At 41.6% G+C, this 27,061-nt stretch overlaps 1 protein-coding gene across 4 annotated transcripts in view; it reads right to left on the bottom strand.

The window, feature by feature from the left end:
- Nucleotides 1-24,090, bottom strand: part of SORT1 (sortilin 1) — a 70,297-nt gene extending 46,207 nt beyond the window's left edge. The window contains exon 1 of one of the 4 annotated variants that reach the window (XM_013997288.2): nucleotides 23,675-24,090. In XM_013997288.2, the coding sequence (XP_013852742.1) occupies nucleotides 23,675-23,986 (312 nt within the window). In that variant the 5' untranslated portion in view covers nucleotides 23,987-24,090. The remainder of the gene's footprint in view (nucleotides 1-23,674) is intronic. The other 3 variants (XM_021090071.1, XM_021090072.1, XM_021090073.1) reach the window with 3 other exon arrangements.

The following is a 27,061-nucleotide window of genomic DNA, read 5'->3' as shown; positions in this document are numbered from 1 at the left end:
CAAATCCAGGAGAGTTGAGGAGCCAAGGCCACAGATATAATCCTACCCCTTCAATGGGAGGATTACAGACGTCCAGGCACGGGTGGACAACCTAGTCATGGTTATGGCACAGAATTTACAGATGTCACCAAAAGGCCACTGATTCTAATGCTTGATTATCATATTTGATACAAAGTACAGGTCACTCTACATTATGGTGGCACCTTAGATATTTCAAAACATGTATTACTTTTTTTTGATCCACCTTCTAGAATAATGGCAATAAAGACACAAACTGATGGCATCTAATCAAATTCAAAAGTTTTGCACAGCAAAGGAAACCATTAAAAAAATGAAAAGAAGGGAGTTCCCGTCATTGCTCAGTGGAAATGAATCTGACTATTGTCCATGAGGACACAGGCTCAATCCCTGGCCTTGCTCAGTAGGTTAAGGATCCAGCATTGCCATGAGCTGTGGTGTAGGTGGCAGATAAGGCTTGGATCTGGTGTTATTGTGGCTGTGGCATGGGCCAGCAGCTGCAAATCTGATTTGACACCTAGCTTGGGAACTTCCATATGCCATGGGTGCGGCCCTAAAAAGCCAAAAAAAAAAAAGAAAGAAAGGAAAAGAAAAACATGAAAAGAAAACTCACAGAATGGGAGAGAATCTTTCTGTGTCTGACTCACTTCAGTTAGCATGAGAGTCTCTACTTGCATCCATGTTGCTGCAAATGGCATTATTTCATTCTTTTATATGGTTGAGTAGTATTCCATTGTGTATATGTACCACATCTTTTTTTTTTTTTCTTTTTCACCTCTTAATCCATTCATCTATCGATGGACATTTAAGCTGCTTCCAAGTCTTGGCTATTGTGAAGAGTGCTGCTATAAACATAGGGGTGCATGCATCTTTTTGAATTATGGTTTTGTCCAGATATATGCCCAGGAGTGGGATTGCTAGATAATATGACAGTTCTATACTTAGTTTTCTGAGGAACCTCCATACTGTTTTCCACAGTGGTTGTACCAATTTACATTCCCACCAATACTGTAGCAGGGTTCCCTTTTTCCACATCCTCTCCAGCATTTGTTACCTGTAGGCTTATTAATGCTGGCCATTCTGACAGGTGTGAGGTAGTACCTCATTGTAGTTTTGATTTTCATTTCTCTAATAATTAGTGACAATGAGTATTTTTTCATGTGCTATCTGAAAAAAAGACACTGGCTATCCATATGTCTTTTTGGAGAAATAAAACATGTATTACTTTTAATCATAGCAACAAGAGGTCTGACTGCCTCTCTCACTAGACTTGAAGCCCATCTGGCACAGGGACCAAACCCGTATACTGTAGCAACTAATATACAGAATGGCACATGGAAGACAATAAATACTAAATTAATTTCCTATAAGAACTACTTGTGGGGAGTTCCCGTCGTGGCGCAGTGGTTAACGAATCCGACTAGGAACCATGGGGTTGCGGATTCGGTCCCTGCCCTTGCTCAGTGGGTTAACGATCTGGCGTTGCTGTGAGCTGTGGTGTAGGTTGCAGATGTGGCTCGGATCCCGCGTTGCTGTGGCTCTGGTGTAGGCCGGTGGCTACAGCTCTGATTCAACCCCTAGCCTGGGAACCTCCATATGCCGCAGAAGCGGCCCAAGAAATACCAAAAAGACAAAAAAAAAAAAAAAAAAGAACTACTTGTGGAGTCATCACTCTGGCACAGTGGGTTAAGAATCTGACCACAGAGGCTCACGTCACTGCAAAAGTGTAGGTTCAACCACTGGCCCAGTGCAGTGGGTTAAAGGATCTGGCACAGCCACAGCTGTGGCCCAGATTCAATCCCTGGCCCAGGAACTTCCGTATGTTGTGGATGTGGCCATAATATTAAAACAAAACAGACAAAAAAAAAGAACTACTTGGAAGTTCCTGTTGTGGCTCAGCAATAACGAGCCCAGCTAGCATCCATGAGGATAAGAGTTCAATCCCTGGTCTCGCTCAGCAGATTAAATATCTGGTGTTGCTGTGAGCTGTGGTGTAGGTTGTAGATGTGGCTCAGATTCTGCATTGCTGTGGTTGTGGTGTAGGCTGGCAGCTGTAGCTCCAATTTAACCCCTAGCCAGGGAACTTTCAGGTGTGGCCCTAAAAAGCAACAAACAAACAAACAAACAAACACTACTTGCAAAGCTCTGAAAAAGAGTTTAATAAAATGAGAAGATAAAGCCAAATTCACTTAATTTCCCCATATCAGAAATGCAAAAGTTCTATTCTCAGAGGACTTCTGCCTCTGGCCCAGATGGAGTAACATGGATCAGATTTACCTTCCCACCTGAAACAACTAAAAAAACCAACCACAGAATATATAAAACAACAGTGTTCAAGACATTGGACTGTAGGCAATGAAGGACAATGATGCTGAGAGTGAGGAAACAAACGAGGGCCTACCTCTGCCTGGCTTAGTGTCTGGAGACCATTTTCAGGACACGGTGTAGGAAAAGGGAACGGAGGCAGAGCCCAGAGGTCTTTCTCACTTGAAGAGATGAGCTGATAGTCTGGGGAGGCCAAGGAGGCCCGGAGTTCATAGTGTAGAGCACTTAGGAGGAGAGGGCCATGCAGAAAGAGAACACTGGAGGTCCACAGATGGGGACTCCCCAACCACCCTGCCATGTCTTCAGCTGAGTACCAATCACCACATGAATGCAAGGAAACCACCTGAGGCCAGGGACAAATCCACCTGAAAGAACTGAAGGAAACAAATCTGGGCCTCGCACGGGACCAGAAACAATTCCTATTCCCAAAAACCGTAGTAGAAAACCTCACATTTCACAAGGAATTGGAGAGAACACTCAGGTAAGTTTTCCTTTGTAATGAAGAAAAATTAACCCTAGACTAAATGCTATATTCTAGTCTTGCCTAAAAAGCTTAAAAAACAGGACCATAAAGGATCAAACTATTGTCAAGTAACCGAAATCCCAGAACAAAGTTCAAGAATATTTATAGGAATATTTACAAATCCAAATAGATAAAATTCACCATGTCCTGCATTCAATAAAAAATAACCAGGTATACAAAGAAGCAAGAAAATAGGACCATAATAAAGAACAAAAATTAATCAAACTGACTCTGAAACAACACAGATAATAAGATTAAGGATATTAAAACAGTTATACTCCAGGAGTTCCTGTCATGGCTCAGTGGTTAGCGAATCTGACACAGCTCGGATCCCACGTTCCTGTGGTTCTGGCGTAGGCTGGTGGCTACAGCTCCGATTCGACTGGGAACCTCCATAAGCTGTGGGAGCAGCCCTAGAAAAGACCAAAAAAAAAAAAAAAAAAAAAAAAAAAAAAAAAACCCACCAAAAAAAACCCCAATTATATTCCATACATTCATTCAAGAAATTAAAGAACAGACTGAGCAAAGATGAGCATTAAATAAAGATATAAAAGATACAGGAGTTCCCGTCATGGCTCAGTGGTTAGTGAATCTGACCAGGAATCATGAGGTGCCAGTTCAATCCCTGGCCTTGCTCAGTGGGTTAAGGATCCAGCGTTGCCGTGAGCTGTGGTGTGGGTCACAGACGAGGCTCAGATCCCAAGTTGCTGTGGCTCTGGCGTAAGCTCTGATAAGACCCCTAGCCTGGGAACCTCCATATGCTGTGGGTGAGGCCCTGGAAAAGACAAAAAGACCAAAGGAAAAAAAAAAGATATAAAAGATTAAAAAAAAGACTCAAATTGGACTTTTAAAGATGAGAATTACAATGTCTAAGATGAAAATCACTGTGGATAGGTTTAACAGGAAATTAGATATTGTGAAAGAGAAGATTAATAAACTGGAAGACATATCCAGTGGAAAATATCTAAAGAGAAACACAGGAAAAAAAGAAAAAAAATTAACAGAGCATCACTATATATATAAAACTGGAGTCTCTAGAAGATGTGGAGGGTGGGAATGGACAAAAACTTTGAAGAGATACAGCCAAAATGTTCCCACATTTAATTAAAAGTATGAACCCAGAGATCCAAGAAGCTCACAAACCTCAAGCTCAAGAAACACAATGAAAACTACACTAGGGCACAGCCTGTTCAAATTGTTTAAAATCGATGATAGATAAAAATCTTAAAAGCATCCAGAAGCAAAAAATGACATTATATAAAGACAGAGGAACACAGAATTATAGCAGACTTTGCTTTAGAAACAATGCAAGCCAGTGTTGTATCAACATCTTCAAAGGACTGGGAAAAACCTGTAAAGACAAAATTCTATACCCAACGAAAATACCTTTTTAAGATGCAGGTTTTAAAAAAGAAGGTCTTTGTTCTGAACATGTCCATTGCTCCTCAGCATTATATGGTGGGTGTTTCTTTTCGACAGCAAGAGGGGGACTGTACCAGTGCAAAAAGATCTGAAAGACAGCCGAAATTCTATTTTTCCACATAAAACCAACCATTCTAATGCCTAATTACTGCAGTGTGAATGATCTCTTCCTAGGCATTATTCTCACAGCTCTTGCGGATGTTGCTTGTATACAACTATTTACATATTTGGTTACCTTTCAAATTATGCTAGGAATTCTTAGATGACAGACAGTATGATCTGCTATTACCCATCAGGCCTAGCACAAAGTCTTATAAATATTAAATGCTCCATGAACATCTCCATAGAAGTCTATTCACAAATCCCTGCTACCAAAATTGGTCTGTGTAATCTCCCTTCTACCATGGTCACCACCATTTCAGTAAATAACGGCCAAATAGAATTTCTTCCTATGCCTTACTGCCAGCCAAAACTCTGTTAAACACTAGTAAGTGTTCTTGGGGATTCTCAATACAGTGACCTTAATCCTCTCCTTCCCATTGTAGTTACCATCAACTCCATAGTCAAAAATTGGTAAGGATCCCCTGAACTATCAAAGTGTTTAGAGGCAACGGCCAGGGCTAGACCATACAGAAGAGAAATTAAATTTCTGAGTGTGAAGAAATAAAGTCTGTACTGAGATGTAACCAGGGCTTACAGAGGTAGCAGCAGATATAAACAACAGTAAGATATGGTAGAGGGGAGTTGTGCAGCAGAACAAACATGAAGACACACACAAGTATCTGAACAATTTCAAAGGGCATCACAAATAAAATATATCAATTTCACCAACTAGTAAAGTGCTGAGCATACAGTAGATTCTGTTAAGTACTTGAAAATAAGAATTTTAAAATCAGGACGAACACAGTTATGGTGGGAATAGGAGAAAAATAAAAATAGAGAAAAGGAAATATGTGTGTGAAAAATACTTCTGCTTGAAATATCCAAAGAAAGCTGAGACAAGGCCACAGGATGACTTACTCAAACAAGGAAGGGGGGGGGGTCCAACAGTGTATACAGCTGAACATAATCAACTAATAAGTCATGGCTCTACTGTTCTGATCAAGGCAAAGTAAGCTGAATAAGAGAAATAAGAGCAGAGGACAAAGCTCTGTGGATAGAAAAAGGCAGAATAAGCCCTTTAGGAAGAGAAAACTCCAAACCTCCAAAACGATATTTCCAGTGAACATACTGCTATACTAAAATACCAAATATATAAAATATCGAGGAGTTGAGGAGCCCAGCCAACAGAAGCAGAAGCAATACTTGTCTACCTCAAGTATTGTTACAAAGATGTTACATATTAGCTGTATACATGACAACTGAAATGGAGAAGGAGGGGGAAGAGTTGAAGCCTGCTTTATTTCTGGTAAATAAGAGCTGTGTTTCTCCAACACAGGATACCTAAGAGGTAGATTATTTAGCATAAAGAGAACATAATCTGGCCACTATATATTGCTAAGCAGTCAGCAAAATGTAAATTCTAGAAACAGGCCAAAATTAAGGGAAACCACGTAAACACGCTGTTGGTGTGACTGGCAATCCAAAACCAGCATTCAGAGGAGCCACAGAGTAAACACAGTAATTCAGACTATTTAATCATACCCTAGCGTAGGAAGCTCAGAAACGAAGAAATTTAAGACTAGATATGTAAAATGTCAGCTTGATTCTATCATGAGTAGATGAGTATGAAGCTTCCCCTTGTGGTGAAAGATTTATTAATCCCCCAGCACAGTGGCTGGCACAGGAACAGATAAGACAGATCAATGAAACAAACAAAGCCCAAGACTGGACAAATTTTCTTGTGGTGTATAATAAAGCATTTCAAATCAGTGGAAAAAGTGTGTTGGAAAAACCAGCTATTTGGAAAAAATACAAAGCTGGATATCTAACTCCCTTCTTACCCTCCACTCCAAAGTAAATTCTGCATAGCACAACGATTTAAATACCAAAAGTTAAGCCATAAAAATCCTAGAAGTATGAGTGAACATCTTTACTTACAATGAGAAGACCATTACAAAAAGTGATACAAAACCCAGAACCCGTAATATAATACAGGGGTTACTTTGACTATATAAAAAAATTTTATTTATTTATTTATTTATTTTGCCATTTCTTGGGCCACTCCCGCAGCATACGGAGTTTCCCAGGCTAATCAGAGCTGTAGCCACCGGCCTATGCCACAGCCACAGCAACGTAGGATCCAAGCCCAGTCTGCAACCTACACCACAGCTCATGGCAATGCCGGATCGTTAACCCACTGAGCAAGAGTAGGGATCAAACCCGCAACCTCGTGGTTCCTAGTTGGACTCGTTAACCACTGCACCATGACGGGAACTTCATAAAAAATTTTTAATAGCAAAATACTGAAAAGACAGTTGAAAAAAACTGGACAAAATTATTTGTAACATGACAAAGGGTAAATATAGAATGTTTTCAAAGCAGTAAGAAAAAGGCAAAGACCTCAAAAGAAAATAGGCAAAGGACACCAACAAGTAACTCAAAAAGGACACAGAAATGACCAATAATGTTTGAAAAGCTATTCAATCTCACCAGTAAGCAAAAGAAAATCACAGAAAAATAAATGTGACAACATTTTTTCACCTTTTGAAAAAGCTTGACACAATGTATCCAGTGAGGGGTAGAAACCAGAGCACCTGCCTACACTGTGGGTGGGAATATATAAATTGATTGTAACTTTTCTGGAGAGCTATTTGGTGATGTGAATCAGAACTGAAAATGTCCATACCACATGACCCAAGGAAGCCCACTCAAGAATTTATCACCAGGGGATAATTACACATCTTTACAAAATATGTTACACACCAAGATGTTTACGGCAGCTAACAACTACCGAGGGCTTCCTGCGGGCCATCTACTGTGTTAAACATCTTACACATATTATCATGTATCCACATAACAACCCCATATTATTACATCTGTGTATTCTAGACGAAGATCAGAAGCTTCGTTAAGTATGTTACGCAATAAAACAATATACCAGGTGCTACTGAAAATGTTTTTTCACTGACATTGAAAAACATTCCTAACATTTAAGCAAAAAGCAGGTTTACAGGAATAGCATGTAAAATTGTGTGTGTTTGTGGTTCCAAATATTAGCAGCAACTGTCTCTAAGAGGTAGAATTTATGGTGATTTTTTTTTTTAATCACACCTGCGGCATGCAGAAGTTCCAGGGCCAGGAATCGAACCTGAGCCACAGCAGTGACCTGAGCTTCTTCAGTGACAACACGGAATTCTTAACCACTGAACCACCATGGAATTCCTGATGTTTCCTCTTTACAGTTTTTCCAAATTGACTGACTTATTCCTCACCCCATCACCTGTAGAACAACAGTGGTTTCTAGAGTCCCACGAGGCACTGAGAGCCACATAGTGACCTCCACTAGAGGAGCACTGGCTGGCTTTTTTTTTTTTTTTTTTTTTTGTCTTTTAAGGGCTGCACCTGGAGCATACGGAGGTTCCCAGGCTAGGGGTCAAATCAGAGCTGTAGCCACCGACCTATTCCACAGCCACAGCAAAGCGGGATCCAAGCCCCATCTGTGACCTACACCACCGCTCACAGCAAGGCCAGATCCTTAACCCACTGAGCGAGGCCAGGAATCGAACCCAAGTCCTCATGGATGCTAGTCAGATTCATTTCCAATGAGCCACGACAGGAACTCCTGGCTGGCATTTTTAACCAACTTGGTTTTCAGGGACTCATGTTAGCAAGTAAGTGACAGCTTGTACTACCTTCTTTCTCTGAGACACATCCACACTGCCAGCCAGGATGATGTGAGACTCATTCACACATTTACTGCCCATTTTTAAGTCTGAGGTCCACACATTTAGAGACCATGAATTAACACAAATGTCCATTTCTGTGGTCATTTAGCTAATCTCTAGTTGCATTTGGAGAAAGAGAACGGCCACAAAACAACATTCTTCACAAAAATAACTGTCTTCACATCTATTAAACTAGAAGCCTAATCAAACTACTGTTACTATAGCTGGGAGAACTTAAAGCTGGTCCCAAGAGTCACTCTGGCTTGGGGGGAAAAAAAAAAACAAAAACAAACTTGGTAATGAGAACCTTCTGCCTATCTTTAGTTACACACCTGATCAAAAGTAAAATACTGAGAGAACTGACACCAGCACAACTGAGCATGCGCAGTTTCACACACCCAGCCCCAGTTTAAATGCCATTTTTAAAGCCGTCTTGCCATCAGGAACAACCTCTCTGGCCAGAAAACAAGGAGCAAATTCAATGATGTCATCCTTCACACACATTCCTTCTTTCAACAAATACATCTGCTTGTTGGCCATGTGCTGGACCCTTTCTGGGGCACGGGGAAAAGCAGTGGAAACACACACTCAGTGCTCACAGAGCTTACACTCTATAACACACTTCTTGCGGAAGTCTAAAAATGAAGACTAAACATGCTAGACGCTCAACCGACGAAGACAGCCTGTCACTGTGAAAATAAAACTGCAAAGGGGTGTTAAAGTCTGGTCTAGTCACTAACTGGTTGGGAAAGTAGGCACAAATCATTTTCTCTCTTGGGAATCTATTTCCTCAGGAGTAAAACTGAATTATGCGCCTTCACTCATTGGAATAATAAGAATCAAATGAAACAGCATACAAAGGAAAGGCACTGGTGACCCCATAACGGCTGGAAATTTAAGATTTAGGCTTCCAAACCCCGCTGAGGGAACACAGGGATAGATAGGACACAGTGATGTGTTAAGAGCAGTCTAGAACAAAACCTGGGTGACACTCTTGTGGACAGAAACAAAATGTTAACAGACTACAGTTCTGTTCTTAAATAAGGACTGCTAGAATCATAAAACATGAGCCAAAAATAAGATCACAAATGTTCCAGATCTCCCAGAGACTATTCTTAGAAATAAAAAGGCTAAACATAAAACATTATACAAGTTTGCAACCCTATTCAATTGTTCAGGGTTTCCTGTGGGGCATGATAATACAGAGGAGAGCACTGGGCTAATACTGGGTCAACCTGAATTTGATTTCGGCTCTGCCAACAGGTGTGTGAACTTGAGCAGTGCAGCCTAACGTCACCACCAGGGCGAGGAAGCTGGAAGGACAACATTTCTAGTCCCTATAAGATTTAAAATTCTGTGACTCATCAATAATTTCACAACTCAGTTTGCTTTTACACTGCTCTGCTTTGGTTGAAAAAAAAAAAAAGAAGAAGAAGAAGAAGAACAATCAATGCCTTGCTCCACAATACTCTAGCGTTAAAAGGACAACAACAACTCCCCAAATGCTAGAAACCCCAATAACCTGGACACTCACTGAAAGGAAGCAAGGGAAAGAGAACTCTGATGCCACTGTCCAAGCAATTAAAAAAATCCATGCACTTGACCACTAAGACAAACTTACAGACCATCACTCTAAATCAATTTGCTAAACTTGTTAGAACTGCCTACAATTAGGAATCTGTTTGCTTAGCTTATGGAAGAGACAAATAAAATTTGGGGGATAGTGCCTCTAGAGACAGGGACAGCAGCAAGAAGGAACAGGATGTTGCAAGACGACTATCTTTTCTGCAGGAAAAAGAGAATAAACTTTGACAAAGAGATAATGACACTGAACTTATAAATCTGAGCTGTCTGAAATGGGAGAAAATAGCCCCACATACTCAACAGACCCATTAATGCCACACTATATTAAAATAATGTGAGTCATCACAGACTTAGAAAACAAATTTATGGTTACCAAAGGGGAAAGGTGGAGGTGAGGGATAAATGAGTAGCTTGGGATTAACATATACACATGACTGTATGTAAAATAGATAATCAAGACAAGGATGTCCGCTCTCGCCACTACTCTTCAACATAGTTTTGGAAGTCCTAGCCACAGCAATCAGAGAAGTAAAAGAAATAAAAGGAATCCAAACTGGAAACGAAGAAGTAAAACTATCACTATTTGCGGATGACATGATACTATACCTAGAGAATCCTAAAGACTCTACCAGAAAACTGTTAGAGCTCATCCTTTAATTTGGCAAAGTCGCAGGATACAAAATTAATACACAGAAATCGACGGCATTTCTATACACTAACAATGAAAGAGCAGAAAGAAAAATTAGGGAAGCAATCCCATTTACCAGTGCATCCAAAAGAATAAAATACCTAGGAGTAAACCTACCTAAAGAGACAAAAGACCTGTACTTTGAAAACTATAAGACTACTCATGAAAGAAATCAAAGATGACACAAATAGATGGAAAGACATACCAGGCTCTTGGATTGGAAGAGTTAATATTATAAAAATGACTATACTACTTAAGGCAATCTACAGATTCAATGCAATCCCTATCAAATTACCAAGGACACGTTTCACAGAACGTGAACAAAATATTTTAAAATTTGGAGTTCCCGTCATGGTGCAGTGGTTAACGAATCCGACTAGAACCATGAGGTTGCAGATTCGATCCCTGCCCTTGCACAGTGGGTTAACAATCCGGCGTTGGCATGAGCTGTGGTGTAGGTCACAGACATGGCTCGGATCCTGCATTGCTGTGGCTGTGGCATAGGCTGGCAGCTACAGCTCCAATTCGACCCTTAGCCTGGGAAACTCCATATGCCACGGGAGCAGCCCAAGAAATGGCAAAAAGACAAAAAAAAAAAAAAAAAATTTAAAGTTTTTTTTTTAGAAGCACAAAAGACCCAGAATAGCTGAAGACATCCTGAAAAAGAAAAACGGAGCTGGAGGAATCAGGCTCCCGGACTTCAGACTATACTACAAAGCAACAATCATCAAAACTGTATGTTACTGGCACAAAGACAGAAATATAGATCAGTGGAACAGGATAGAAAGCCCAGAATTAAACCCATGCACCTACAGCCAACTAATCTATGACAAAGAAGGCAAGAATATACAATGGAGAAAAGACAGCTTGTTCAGTAAGTGGTGCTGGGAAAATTGGACAGCCACATGGAAAAGAATGAAATTAGAACACTCCCTAACACCATACACAAAAATAAACTCAAAATGGATTAAAGACCTAGATACTATAAAACTCTAAGAGGAAAACACGGGCCAAACACTCTCTGACAAACGACAGCAACACCTTCTCAGATTCACCTCTTAGAGTCAAGACAGTAAAAACAAAAATAAATAAATGGGACCTAATCAAACTTAAAAGTTTCTGCACAGCAAAGGAAACCCTAAACAAAACAAAAAGACAACCCACAGAATGGGAGAAAATCTTTGCAAATGAAGCAACTGACAAGGGATTAATCTCCAAAATTTATAAACACCTTCTGCAGCTCCATACCAAAAAAACAAACAACCCCATCAAAAAATGAGAAGATCTAAACAGACAGTTCTCCAAAGAAGACATACAGATGGCCAAGAAACACATGAAAAGATGTTCAACATCACTCATTATTAAGAAATGCAAACCAATACCACTATGAGGTACTGCCTTACACCAGCCAGAATGGCCATCATCAAAAAATCTGCAAACAATAAGTGCTGGAGAGAGTGTGGAGAAAAAGGAACCCTAGTACACTGTTGGTGGGAATGTAAATTGGTGCAACCACTGTGGAAAACAGTATGGAGATTCCTCAGAAAACTAAAAATAGAACTACCATTTGATCTGACAATCCCACTCCTGGATATCTATCCAGAGAAAAACATGACTCCAAAAGACACATGTACTCCAATGTTCATTGCAGCAGTATTTTCAATAGCCAAGACATGGAAACAACCTAAATGTCCATTGACAGAGGAGTGGATCAAGAAGATGTGGTACATATACACAATGGAATATCACTCAGCCATTAAAAGGAATGAAATACCAGCATTTTTAGCAACACAGATGGACCTAGAAATTATCATGCTAAGTGAAGTCAGCCATACAATGAGATACCAACATCAAATGCTTTCACTGACACGTGGAATCTGAAAAAAGGACAAACTGAACTTCTTCGCAGAGCAGATGCTGCCTCACAGACTTTGAAAAACTTATGGTCTCCGGAGGAGACAGTTTGGGGGGTGGGGGGATGTGCTTGGGCTGTGGGATGGAAATCCTGTGAAATTGGATTGTGATGATCATTGTACAACTACAAGGTGTGATCAATTCATTAAGTAATAAAAATAACTATTTAAATAATAAAAATAAAATAGATAATCAACATGGACCTTCTGTATAGCACAGGCAATTCTACTCAATATTCTGTAATAGCCTATATGGGAAAAGAATCTGAGAAAGAAGGGCTATGTACATATATACATATAACTGAATCACTTTGCTGTACACTTGAAACTAACACAACATTGTAAATCAAGTATACTCCAAAATAAAATAAAAATTAAATTGAAAAAAATAATGTGAGTTGTGGTATAGCATAATTTAATCCAGGGTCATACTGTTGACCAAGAAGGCAGAGAAGTATTTCAGAAAAACATCCATTAAAAAACAAAACAAAACTTTGTCACTTAAAAGAATGGGTTTAGTTTTTGAAAAACTCACTTTCATGGGATAATTCTTTTCTAATCACACCTAATAAGTGAGTTAAATTTCAAAACTGTTAGCATATAATTTTTACATCTTAGTCCCATTGCAAGAGAGTGATGAAGGAATATATACCGGCTGCCAACTGACTGGACCGTAAAAGCTCAGAGCTCCCCACTGGGTGAGGGACTACCCCTCAGGCCCTCAGCTCCAGCCACACTGGCCTTCTTCCAAATCTTTGGAGGCGCCAGGCTCTTTCTGGTCCCATGCCTCTGAACATGCTCTTCTCTCGGCTGACACTCGGACGCTCCTACTGGAAACAGTCTATTCATCTTCAAGCACCAATTTAAAGGATTTCTCAGCAAGTCCCTCCTAATGCCCCACACTAAAAGGCCCTCTGTCAATGATTCTTCTCTAGTTGCTTTTCCCCTCTTGGCGCTTAACATGTTTATAATTACATATTTGTTTAATGTCCATTTTCTTTACTAGTCCACAAAGGCAGGGATCTTGTCTGTTGTGTTGCATATCCACAGGACCCAATACAAAGCCTAGCACATGGTAGGCGCTCAATAAACAATTGTTGAATTAAAGAATAACAATAATAATACTGACCTTTACTGAGCATTCATATATATAAAGGATCCCTGATACTTTATAAATGAAGGAGGGTCAGAGAGGTTAAGTACTTTGCCCAAAGTTCACAGCTGGTTAAGTGGCAGAGCAAGGATTCAAACTCATGTCTGTCTGGAGTTCCTGTTATGGGTGCAGCGGAAATGAATCTGACTGGTATTCATGAGGCTATGGGTTCGATCCTTCACCTTGCTCAGTGAGTTATGGATATGGCATTGCCGTGAGCTGCAGCTGCAGCTCCAATTTAACCCCTAGCCTTGGAACTTCCATATGCTGCAGGTGACGCCCTAAAAAGCAAACAAAAAATAAAAAATAAAAAACAAAACCAAAAAAAAACCCCAAATCAAATCAAAAACCCAAAAAACAACCTCATGTCTGTCTGACTCCACACTATACGTTTAATGACTACTCTCTCTCCAGGATCATGTAAGGCAAAAAGATGAATTAAGGGGCCATGCTTGTACTACCTTTAAGGAGTTTATAGTCCTGATAGTACCAACTGAAAAAATGAAAGTGAATATAAAACAGAATACTAGGAGTTCCCATTGTGGCTCCGAGGTAACGAACCCGACTAGCATCCATGAAGACTCGGGTTCGATCCCTGGCCTTGCTCAGTGGGTTTAGGATCCGGCATTGCCATCAGCTGTGGTGTAGGTCACAGACGTGGCTCAGATCCCATGTTGCTGTGGCTGTGGCGTAGGCCAGTAGCTATAGCTCTGATTTGACCCCTAGCCTGAGAACTTGCATATGCCTCAGGTGCAGCCCTAAAAAATAAATAAAATAAAATAAAACATATACTAGATATATGTTTATAAAGCATATAATGTTTATAAAACATATACTGAAGTGCTGCATTGTATAGTATGGTTAAATGTTATAGTAAAGAACAGAAGAAAAAAACTCAAGCAGAGCTAGAACGCCATTCAGACTGGAGGAATGCCGGAAGAACAAAGATGGAGAAGCCACAGAGCACATGGCAAGCTAAAGGGACTGGTGAGAAGGTAACTTCAACTTGAGCAGAGAGTTAACGTAGGCCAGGAAGTGGTGAAATATTACCTTAAAGAGATATGCACATGATAAAAAATAATTCCACTGACATTCTGGCCTGTCACATTTCCAAGCTAAGTTCTTGAGAAGTACCTATCTCATCTCACCAATATTTCTTAAAACTTCAGAGAGGGCCACAGAGTACAAAGCTAATAGTGGTTGCTCAGTTAATGAATGAGGGTGAAATGGGCCAAGTGCTATTTTAGAGCCAGCAACTTAAAACCACAGTCACTAACTGAAAAAAACTAAAGCTTCAAGGAGTATTGAAATAGTTATTGAATTATAAATAGTCTTTTAAAAATAATTGTAAGTTCTTTAAGACTATAAGTAAATAACTATACATCCTTGAAACTATTATAACCAGATGAGCAGGTGTCTGATAATAGTGGGGTTATTTTCTCCTCCGTATCTCATAGCTTCAAGAAAGACACTTTGGACAGGTGTCTCGCCTCCCTCATTTTATCCAACTTTTTAAAAACTCTGAGTCCAAGGACAAAAGTAGTACATATTTCTTAACCCACATTTGGTTTGTTCCCATACTAATTCTCAAGGAATATTACAGCTGTGGAAAAAAAATTTAAGTGCTCACAGATATTTGAGCATCTAACTGGTAATGCATCAGAAGCTTTGTGAAGGTAATCATTATAAAATATCCTCAATAAAGGATAAATACACACCAAGTCCTACCCTGTCTCGTTTTATCTCCATAAGGATTCTAAGAGGTAGGTATTAGTATACCCATCTTACAGATTCATCTGTCCCTGGTCACCACTTAAGTTTGAATCCAGATCTAACCTGAAATCATGTTCCTTCCCTAACTACTGCCTCAAAGAACTCCAGTTAATACCACATGGTAGCATCACTCATATTAACAAGTTAAAATTTTGATGTAATCATGAAGGTTAAAATAAGAACACATATGCTTCTTACATTTCTGCCAATCTTGACTCACTCTCATTCTTGCTACCCCCGCCCAAGCCTATCACCCAACCTGCCAAATGATAACATCAAATACATGGATGCATCATCCATCTCCTTTTTTATGCACACGTTCCTCTGGAGTTGGTATTTACCAAGATCACTTGGCTGACAACTGGGCTCTGTGGGCGCAGCAGCAGATCAACAGGCTTATTAAGAAATGACATAAATCCTACATATTCGGTGTACCAAGATTTTCAAAACATTTTCTCTTCAGAGTCTCATGACAATGATGGGATAACTGAGGCTTAGGAAGACTAACTTAGCTCTGTTGAGGGAACGATGACCTTAAGGAGCAGAAAGGAAGTCACAACTGTGTGACTTACAGCTGGAGTCTATAACCTTGCCTTATCCCTACAGAAAATGCACTGACTTTAAACAAGTCTCTATGAAACACTTCAAAGTGCAGCACCGTGTTGGGACCTAACTATTCTACTTCCAGCTTCTGACCCATAAGCAAGTCATTTAGCCTCATCGGTAATAGATCTGACTAGCTAATCAGCCTAACAATCTAGATTTAAACTGCTAAATACATTATCAGCAAGAGTTCAATCTTATTCTTGTTCATAAAAGTTCAGAAAAATCTGTTTTCCCGGCTTCACTGTCCTTTTCTTTCTTTCTTTCTTTCTTTCTTTTTTTTTTTTTTTTTTTTTTTGTCTTTTTAGGGCTGCACCTGCAGCACATGGAAGTTTCCAGGCTGGGGGACAGATCCGAGCTGCAGCTGCTGCCCTACACCACAGCCAGAGCAACATGGGATCTGATCCACGTCTGCCACCCACACCACAGCTCATGGCAATGCCAGATTTTAACCCACGGAGCGAGGCCAGGATTCAAACCCACATCCTCACGGATACCAGTTGGGTTCTTAATCTGCTGAGCCACAACAGGAACTCTAGGCTTCACTGTCTTACAGATCTTGGGTCTCTCATGCCTTGGCTCACTTTCCCCTTCAATAAAGTTCAGGAGTCCGGGAATATTCTTTGGAACGTTGAGCACTTCAGGTATAAAAGATAGTCTGCCCTGCCCTCTATTCTGCTCTCCTGTTGGATATACTCTTCCAAGACCGCAGTAGTGGTCAACTTCTACTTTTCTTTCCAAGGAAAACTGTGCTTGGCTCCCCATGTCCACCTCTGGCTTATCCAGCTCTGTCCCATGTCCAGCACTACCTTTGAAAACACTTTCCCCAGTATGACCTAACACCAGATTCCCTCCCCATACCTCCTCTCTTTCCACCATTCACAAAGAGCTATTTTAAAATTTTTTATTTTTATTAGAGTATAGCTGATTTAAAGGATTGTGTCAATTTCTGCTCTACAACATAGTGACCAAGTCATACATAATATATATACATTCTTTTTCTCATGCTATCTTCCATCATGTTCTATCACAAGCAATAAAAAGCTGTCTTCTCTGGCTTCTCTTTACGCTTTCCTGGACACCTTAGTCACACTCCTCATCAACTACTTCTCCCCAACAGCAAGTCTCCACTGACCACTCCCCGAGCCTGCCCTGACCTCCTTACCTCCAGGTCCTTACAGCTCTCCCTAAGAATCCCCTTCCACCTTGATTCTCTCTTCATCCCAGACCACCACACTGCAGTGTGCTCAGGCCCTCTTCCAAAATCCTTCCAAATTCTCAGCAAGCTGTCTCTCAATAGCTAAAGTGGATGTTTTTATGTTTAACTTTTCTTAAGCACAGGCCTGAACTCTAAAAGCATTTCAGGGAATGCTATCTACACAATACTTTACATTTACCAAAACATTTTGATAAAAATTCTCATTTGGCCTCCAAATAATCTTAAAGTTGATTCTCCACTTTAAAAACCAAAAACAAAAAACCATAAAGATCAGAAAAGTTAAGTGACGATCCATGATCACACCACGTAGCTATGAAGCAACAGAGCCAAGACTCCAATCTGGACATTATCTCTTGTGAATTCCGTATACAGCATATTCGTGACTTGAATCCCTCTGACAAAGAGCAGGTACGGGATCAACATTTGATCTGAACTATCTTGTGTCTGTGAGGTACTAAAGTTCATTAAAAATTTCCTTCCCAGTTCAATTTCTCTTGGTTCATCAGGGTGATCTTCCTGTTGAACCAGGTTTACAAACTGGCTCAACTACAATATTACAGCTTAGTGTTTTAGAACATACAGGAAGAAAAGAAAAAAACTCTCAACAAAAGCAAATATAAGAGAAATACTACCCATAAGCCCTAGAAAGAAAAAAAAAAAACATACATTTTCTTCTAATGAAAATAAATTAGGCCAATTAACCATATATAAGTTTCTAACTAGCATAGGGCTGAGTATATTAATAGTAAGCTGACCATCTATTTTCAAACACACAGGCAGCCAGAACAAGAAAAAAAGCCCAGTTCTGGCAGAGTACTGTAGGGAAGGGAAAAATATTTACTGCTAGATAGCTATTTGGCTTGCTTTTGGACTATCCAAGCTAGCAGCTTTGATCAGCTTTAGATTTTTTTCAGCCAACAAGGGACAATAAAGTATTTCCCCCAAAATAAGAGTCAAACGTCTTTCATAATTACTCGAAAAAAAAAAAAAAAAGAAAAAACAAACAACTCCTGTTATCTTTAAGAACACTCGTATTTCACTGAAGCAAGCTCTGGAGGTGGTAACAAATTACCCCCAGATGTGAAATCCAGGCTATGTTCAAGTTCAACTGGGAAGCAGAACAGCCACAATTTTGCTTCTAAATTTGGAATCAACCAATAAACATTTGTGATCGCAATCTCTGGCCTCCTCTTCTTCCATACAAATCAGAATTTTCTAGACATTTTAAATCTGGTGAAACTTCTCATACTGTAGATGAGGAGTTAAGGGCCAGATACTGAAATGCAAAACAGAAAATAAACTGCATTCATAGAAAAGGTTCTCAGCAAAACACCACAGGCTCTAAATAGAAGATTCTTTTTTTCCCCCACTGTGGTTTCCTGAAAATGAAGATGAGGACAGAGAAAGAAAAAGAGCCTTAATCTTAAAAAAAAAAAAAAAAAAAAAAACCACCCACATGTCCAGCATTCACCTAACAACCTCCAAAGGCATGAAAGGTCTATCACAAAGATTCATTCAACCCAGCTAGCTCAAAGCCACATATTCCTAACCCAATAGTCACCATTACAGTGACTGTTAAAAAAAAAAAAAAAAAATCTAAGAACAGACTGAAATTGATTAGCTTGTCCCTCAAGCCCCATTACTCTTCAAAGCCACCTACATACAGATCAGGGAGGTCACAAGGACAGTGGGAAGAACAAGTTTTCATGAAATGTTTAAAAAGAGGAATAAAAGATGCAGTAGAAACACTGGTTATAAAAAGACAGAACGATAACTGAAATTTTTTTAAAGAAATTTACAAATGCAGCATCTGTTTCATAATATTTTTGGAGCCATTGCCATACAGAATTTTGCTAGAAAAGCTGTGTTTTTTTGTTTTTGTTTGTTTGTCTTTGTTTTTAAAAGCACATGGCCACACCCATGGCATATGGAAGTTCCTGGACCAGGGATGGAACCAGAGGCTTTGCAGAGACAATGCCAGAGAAGTTATGCTGGAAACTACTGGGGAAATCTGAAAAGCTATATTTTTAGAAATCACTTTTTTGTTTGTTTGTTTTGGCTGAGCCTGTGGCATGCAGAAGTTCCTGGGCCAGGGATCAAACCAGCACCACAGCAGTGACCCAGGCCACTGCAGTGACAATGCCAAATCCTTAACCTGCTGTGCCACAAAAGAACTCCAGCTGTATTTTCAATCATATGTCGAATTTGATAGTCTTGCCTACCTTATTACTAGCTTCTAATCTTATAAAACATCTGAGCATCATTTCTCTAGGTCTCAAAGCAGAGTTTACTCCCTGTAAAGACAGAACTTGAGGGGTAGGGATGGTTAGGAAGAGAGAAAGAGAAAAGGTGTCTTTCCTGAGCTGACCACTACAACTCTGCGTCAAGCACTGCCCTTCCTGTGAGGATCACACGAGGGTAAGAGGCCAAGTAGGACAAAGTTGGGGGCACAGTCTCTGCAGTCATCCCCTAAGAACTCGATGTTTACTGGCAAGAGCTGACTGGAAATGGGCAAAGAGCAAAAGAAGCTGTTGTTGTTAGTTTCTGTGAACCTGACACAAAATATCAGATCAAAACAGCAGAATGAAGAGCCTGTTATTATCATCATTACAGCAAGAGCCATTAGAAACTGACCGGAACATAAGCCTTATTGCAATTATTTGCACAGACAGGAGACTCACCATGGGCAGAGCCAAGTGTCTGAGTCAGCGGAGCACTTACCCCGCTGTTGGACTGCAGTCTCTTCGAGGCGTCTGGCCCACCTGGAGAGCTCTCGGCCTCGCCTCACCCGAACCTCACATGAAGACGTTCCCCAACAAGTACAGTTTCTCAACTCTGCTGCTACCTTTAACGGAAACCCCAATGCAGAGTCCTCTTCCCATCCCGCAGGGGTTAAAGGTGTCCTGAGCACATGCATGGGTGCAGAATCCTCATGAGGATTTTGCTCATTCTGTTCAACCAGGACCCGGAAGGAGAGCCTGCAGAATTCCTATTCCTTGATGCCCCAAGATGAACGGCTGAAACGACTCCAGGGACAATTAACTAGAGGCTGAGGGTGGGAGTGCTGGAAGAAGGTAGTATGAAGACAGGCTGGGTCCTGGACTAAGAGAGGCGGTTAGAAAGTGCCGGGTAATCAAAGGCACTGACCTTCAGATTTCTGGGTGTGACAAAGATCCACAACAGGCTGAGCGGGGCAGCTCCTTGAAGCCTCCAACAGGCACATTCAGTCCTGTCAGCCTGGACTGAGCCCTGCCAGCACGAGCAAACAAACACACACATTCTTCCCAGAGCTGACACCCCATACAACACGGCCTCCCTACAGGGCCTGTTTGTTTAAGGAACCAGATCCTTTGATGTTGGGGTAGAAGCTGGGAAGCTATGTGTAAAGAAGTGGTTAATGACAGGAACAGAAGGAGGACAGAGAACGGACAACAGTTCCTGGCTCTATGAACCATGAGTTTTAAAAGTTTCAAGGAAATTGTCAAATGGTCTGAACTCAGGAATGAGAAGTAAGGAAATTATGTCAGCCACCACCACAACTCTGGCCAAGGCATTTCGTCTGTTTCTTTAAGACAGAGTTTCATGCCTAACCTCAAAGGGGTGCTTATATGGAGGAATGTTTTGAAGCAGTCCAACTTAGCAACCAATATTAATAAAATCTTCTAGGCTTGCTCAACTTCTCTCATGCATAAAGGTTATACATGCCATGAACACTCCAGGCACTTAAAGGAAAGAATCTGTTAAAAGTGTGGCACAAAAACTGTTTGAGATTAAGGGCAAGAGGAAGCTTATTATCAAGTCCAAGAAAGAAGCATTTATAAATACGCACACACATACTTGTTGGGTTTCATGAGTGAAGAAGCCCGAGTTATGGGTCACTAAGGCACAGGTTTCCTAAACCCCAAGACTATAAAGCCGTATCATGCTTTAGTTCTACTTTGCTTCCCTAAGAAGTTTAGTTAGGAGTTCCCGTTGTGGCGCAGTGGTTAACGAATCCGACTAGGAACCATGAGGTTGTGGGTTCGGTCCCTGTCCTTGCTCAGTGGGTTAACGATCCGGCGTTGCCGTGAGCTGTGGTGTAGGTTGCAGACGCGGCTCGGATCCCGAGTTGCTGTGGCTCTGGTGTAGGCCGGCAGCTACAGCTCTCATTTGACCCCAGCCTGGGAACCTCCATATGCCGCAGGAGCGGCCCAAGAAATGGCAAAAAGACAAAAAAAAAAAAAAAAAAGAAAAAAGAAAAAAAGAAGAAGTTTAGTTAAACACCAACATATTCTCACACGCCACATAAGCCACAGAAATAGGTCTAGATTTGCTAAAGCCTTTTGAGGCTCTTCGTTCTCCAGTTGAATTATCTCGTCTTTCTACCTTGGCACCCCGAGTATCTAGCACATCTTGGACATCTGGAGGGCACCCAGGTACACTGACTACATGAAGTAAGGTGGCTTGACATGCACAGCGAGTTCTAACAGAGAAGAAGAGAAGCAAGAACTTTTCATTTTTTGGGGAATTGAATCCTGTCATTTTATGAAAAACTACTCTAAAAGGCGTTTTCCCAGCTTACAAAAGTATACACTATGTCTAATACAAAGTCATGCTGATATTTTTATTTCACAGTTTATAAAGGATCCCCCAACACTGGATCTCTTCAATAGAGTTCAGGATGATTTATTACGGCTTCTAAAAACATAGAGTGGAAAAGCAGAACCGACTACAACATAAAAATTCTTGGTTAAGGGGGTGCACCACTAAGAACTGCTTTATTCAACCATTTCTAAGATGAAGACTGTTGATAGTGGCTTCACTTTTTCCACATATACATGCTACAAAAAAGATGGAATCTCTGAGGAAACCATGGATGATTAAGAAATGCAAAAGCAATTCTTTTAAATGAGGTCACTGAAAGAAGGCTAAAAAAATAAGTTTAAAAAAAATCACTGGAAACAGCAGCTAAATAAAATGAAAGAAAAAGAGGGAAGACTTTTTTTTTTTTTAACATATGGACTTCAAAGAATGAGGTTTCATTCAGATCTGCTCTTGAGTGGATTTGTTCTAAGAACCTACTTGAGCCATTTTTTTTTCAACTTCTAGAAATTAATGCATTACAAATGACATATCAATTCAAACCAAACAGGGAAGACTCTGACTAAAGGAATAAATCCAGGAGTAGCAGCAGGTCCTAAAGGTAGGTCAGCTAGCAAGAGAAGAATCTGAAATGTGGAGTAGGAATGCTGTGTCCAGCTGGCTCAAGGAAGGAAATGGTCTCATTATAAATGAGGCGCTAGTGTTATAAAGCCTTTCTCAACTCCCCACTGAGATGGAAGTCTGTAAGTTTTTTTTTATTGTCAAACAGGAAGACTTCTCAGTTCTCATTCCACTCTGTGTGCACCCAAACTGTCCCACACGTCAGCACTAGCTTGGCCACTTTTATGCAGCTGCTGCTTGGACTGCATTTAGCAAGAGTTATCCCTGACAGCTTGTGCTTTGACTGCAACTGCCCTGGGTCCCCAGACCAGAGAATTCTGCACAGGTAATAAGTATAATCCAGGCAGAGGGAGAAAGACAGTTCAAGGGGGGATTTGGCTATTACAGCATGTGGTTCTAAAAGGACAAGTGCAGTTAACCACTCACTTCTGTCCCCATGTGCAACTCTCCTTGAAAGAGGAAGGAAGGAGGGATGGATAGAAGAGAGAAAATATATTCAATTGTAAATATATTACGCAAATGTGGGTAGCAATTAAATCGCTAGTTCTAGGAAGAAAAAAAAAAAAAATGAGGAAGACGCCCAAGGTGCAAGGAGCCAGGACATAGCCAACAACTGGCTTTGTCAACCAGTAGTACTATGCAAAGGTTGAGCTGCTTATCCCCAGAGACAGAACTGCCATAATTTTTAAAGTTTTCGACGAGGACCTAACTCAAAGCAGAATATCTGCAACGTGTTAAGTGTTGGAAATCTTGTTACAATGGGATACAGTCCAATGCCATGACAGAAGGTCAAATCGAAGGCGTAAGAGAGATCATATACGTACTATCAACCCCACTGCCAAGCTTGTTCCTTTAGCCGTTAAAACACACAGTAATCTAATAACTGCTCTGGGATTACTGAACACCCGCCTACCCACCCAGAAAGTACTGACCCGGCGAAGACACACCTTTGCTTCTGCGTAGCCCAACTTCTCCAAGCACTTAAGAGGTAATTACTCCTCCAGCTTCCTGGTGGGGTATAGCGTTACTGGATCCTAATTATTTATACAGACGGAAAACAACGACGCTCGAGAGATTTTGACAATTAAACAGAAAAATAAAAGTAAAAAAAAAATTAAAAAAAAAAAGAATCCCGTGAAAGTCAAAGCCTGCCTCCCCTGTGACGAAACATGCTCGGCCGCGGCATCTGAGGGCAGCTCCCCGGGCCCAACTCGGCCCGCCCGCCGGCCAGCCGCAGTTTCGGGGCTGCGGCCGGGGGAGCGCGGGCCAGCGGGGCTGGCGAGCAGCCGGGGTCTCCTCCGCGGGGACGCGAGGCGCACGGACAAGACAGAGGGCCGGGCTGCGCTGGCGGGGCGGGCGGCCGCCAGGGGCCCGGGGGCAGCACCTCACAGTCCGGGCGGTGCCCCGGCCCGGCGCCCGCTCACCTGGTGTGTGTTGTTGGCCAGCCTGGCGACGAAGTCCCGGACCCCGCCGCAGTCCTCGTCCTCATCGAGCGCGCTGCGGCGCCAACGGCCGCCGCGGGGAACCGGGCCCCCAGGCGCGGCCGCGCGCAGCCCCCAGCTCACCCCGACGGGGCCGGACCAGCGCGACAGCGGCGCAGCGGGCGGCGGCGGCGCGTCCAGCCGGTCCTGGCCGAGGCTTGCCGGCGGCAGCAGCTGGAGGAGGAGGAGGAGAAGGAGGCCGAGGCCGTGGGGCCAGCGCGAGAGGCCCTGCGCAGCTCCCCGGGGCCGCTCCATCGCCGCCGAATGCCGACGCCGTCGACACCTGCCGCCCGGCGCGCCCGCCCACCCCCGCCGGCGCCGCCCACCTTCCCCCCCCTTGCTGGAGCCGGCGCTCCCTGGATACGCCAAGCCAGACCTCTCCGCCCATAGGCTGGCCGCCTGTCTTTCTTCCCCGGTCCACTGCTGATTGGCTCGCGGCGCCTCCTGCTTAGGGGGTCCTGGATTCGGATGCCAAGATGCGGGGCTGATTGGCTGGAACGTGGCAGAGACCGCTGAGGTCATCCCCCCATCGCCCGGCGTCTCCCAGGCCGGGCTTCCAGAGTTAGCATGGGGAGCTTCCCTCCTTCTCGAGAAGCCCCCAACTCCGTGGGGCCCCGACCCCTAGCTCCTCCCTCTGGCACCCTCAAGTTGGGGCTGAATTGGTCCCTTCTTCCCCAGAGACACCCTTAAAATTCCTTGGGTTGCTGCAGCGCCTGGAAAATCTCCTCAGGGAATCCCTGAGCTCGCTTAGCTGGAAATGGGGGCTCTGTCATTAACCGGTGCGTCTGGCTTTTAACCCTTGCAGGGTTGGAGTGCCCCATTTGTCTACAGTGAGTGAGAGCTGTGTGGGCTAAATCTCGCGGAGGCAGATAGACATTAGGACATCCGTGACTCATGCGAGCCCGAAGAAAATTCTCTCCTCACTCATCTTCCTCTTCTGCAGGGAGTTAACCAAAGGAGGAACTGCCTATTGGTTTTCCTGGAGTTAGAAAGTAGCTTAGACATAAGGGACAGGTAAAAGGGGGACAGAATTGCCCAGTGCCTAATTGAGAGATGATCATTGTATAGATGCGTATCTGTCTTTACCAAAGTGTTTTAACCCTGCAGTGAGTGCATTGCACAAGTTTGGTGTTCGGTATATGATGTCCCTTAAATTAGCATCCTGTCTCCAGTAAATAAAACAAAACCCCTACACTGTTCCGTTTATCGCAGGAAGGAGAGGCACATTATTCTGGAACACACAGTGGAAGTAAAACCAGTTTTAGATATCCTCCTTATTGACTCTTTGGAATGCTAGAAGTTGCTCAGTAGAAAAGGTAATAAGTAGGAAGATATGAAGTATACAAAATGTTACACCTAAATAAAGCAGCTAACAACTACTTTTAATTATAAACTGGAGGTAAATCCAAATGAGAATATATTCATTGTAGAGCAAAATGAATGGTGCAGGGCACCCAACCCAAGGCTTACATTAAAATCCTTCTGGTTGTGTTAATTTGCAACGACTTACATTTTTTACATTTATAAATTTACATTTTGTCAGAACAACCATAGCGAGAGGTGACAAGTTAAAGGTATTTTTAAATGGCATCTGAGCAGGATGGTAAAAATTGCTAGAATAGTCTTCCAAGTTCTCAGCTACTGAACTGACAAAGCTCCATGAAAACTGGGGAACAATTTGTTCCTTTCCATTAACTACAATGTGTCAGATAATTTTTTAATACAGCACTATTTTTTAATCTGTGCCAACTGTGGAGTAGATCACAAGACAGTCAGTTCCAGTAGCATGTGATTAGCTGGGGGGAGACTAGGGGCTGTACAGGAATATTTCTTTGTTTGGGTGACACAAAGATGTCTATTGTCTGTCTGAAAAGAAAAAAGCCAACTCAACAGTGCCATCTCTCGGAGAAACGACTAAGTAAACGCTAACTCAAATTGTTGGAATTACCTGTACTTTTGCTTATTAATACATTGCTTTTAGGTATCATTATATGCTTACAGAGTATATATTTCCTTCCTCAAACTGTATCAGCTGCTAGGGACCTGGTACCTGGCATATGGTACTGAGAAAATATTTGAATGAATTGTTTTAGTATTTCACTTCTGTCTAAATGACACAGGCAATAAACACAAAAGTTGCATCATCAGATCTCCTTTGTGAAATATTGCACCTAAGACTTAATTTACAGAACTAAAATATATACATTTATCTTATTGTTAAAAACCATATTTTCCTCCAAGATAAATTCTATAGAAGAAAGATGAATAGAAAGCAGTTACACTTCACAAAACTATTGCTTTTTGCAGATTTTCTCATTCTGCTTAAATGGACACAAGACCTTGTAGAAAATTTTCTGATTCTACAGAAAACCAAAGTTCTATCTCTTTCAAGAATGCTATAATTCTATTCCTTTAATAATTCTATAGTTGGGATTATAGAGGATATGAAATGTTTCACCAGTACAGTGTAAGCTGAAACTAAGAGCTATTTAATTCCTTAGTATTTTTCTCTACATAGTACACATGATTCAGAGACACAACTTCACCTCTCCTTAAAGCAGCACGTTTTGTCCATTTCTGCATTAACCCTATAGTGAGTTAAACAGGATATTGTTTATTGTCTAGTTCTCCCCACTAGAAGCTTCTTGGTAGCACAGACCACACCTAGTATTACCATAGCTCTAGCCCCAGTGCCCAGTACATTATTTGGCATATAGTACATAGGTACTCAAATTCATTAAATCTGAATAAATAGAAGTTGAGATAGGATTTTTTGATGGCATTTTTCTATTAGGATTTGATGAGGTGAACAAGAGAAATTAATCTCAAGATCATGTTATATTTTATAACAGGGTTCAAGTCACTAGGACAGTGTCCAGAACACTGGTGACAATATAACGCTCGTTTTCTACTTTCCTTAGTGTGTGTCTAGAGCAAAGTTCTTTTCTTTCAAATATATACATGGGTTTTTTTTGCTGGAAATACAGTAAGAATATGAATTCAGCCTACTCAATCAGAATTTGACATCAGAGTACAGCTTCCTACAAATGTTAATGAAGATAACACACAATCAATTCTTCATTATCCACATGAGTTAGCCATGTGTGGATAGTACAATTTAAATCCCAAAGAGATTTCCCTATTACTCAGTAGGTAGCTAGGCTTCTCAGACTTGGCATTGTGAAATCAAGAGGTAGTTCCTGTTGTGGTTCAACAGGTTAAGAACCTGACTAGTATCCATGAGGATGCGGGTTTGCTCAGTGGGTTAAGCGACGGTGTAAGTCGCAGATGTGGCTGGGATTTGGCATTGCTGTAGCTGTGGCATTTGCT

The sequence above is a fragment of the Sus scrofa genome, chromosome 4 (genome assembly GCF_000003025.6).
Source record: "Sus scrofa isolate TJ Tabasco breed Duroc chromosome 4, Sscrofa11.1, whole genome shotgun sequence".
Classification (NCBI taxonomy): domain Eukaryota; kingdom Metazoa; phylum Chordata; class Mammalia; order Artiodactyla; family Suidae; genus Sus; species Sus scrofa.
Note: the sequence above shows the minus strand (reverse complement) of the source record. Positions and strands in the feature narration are given on the sequence as shown.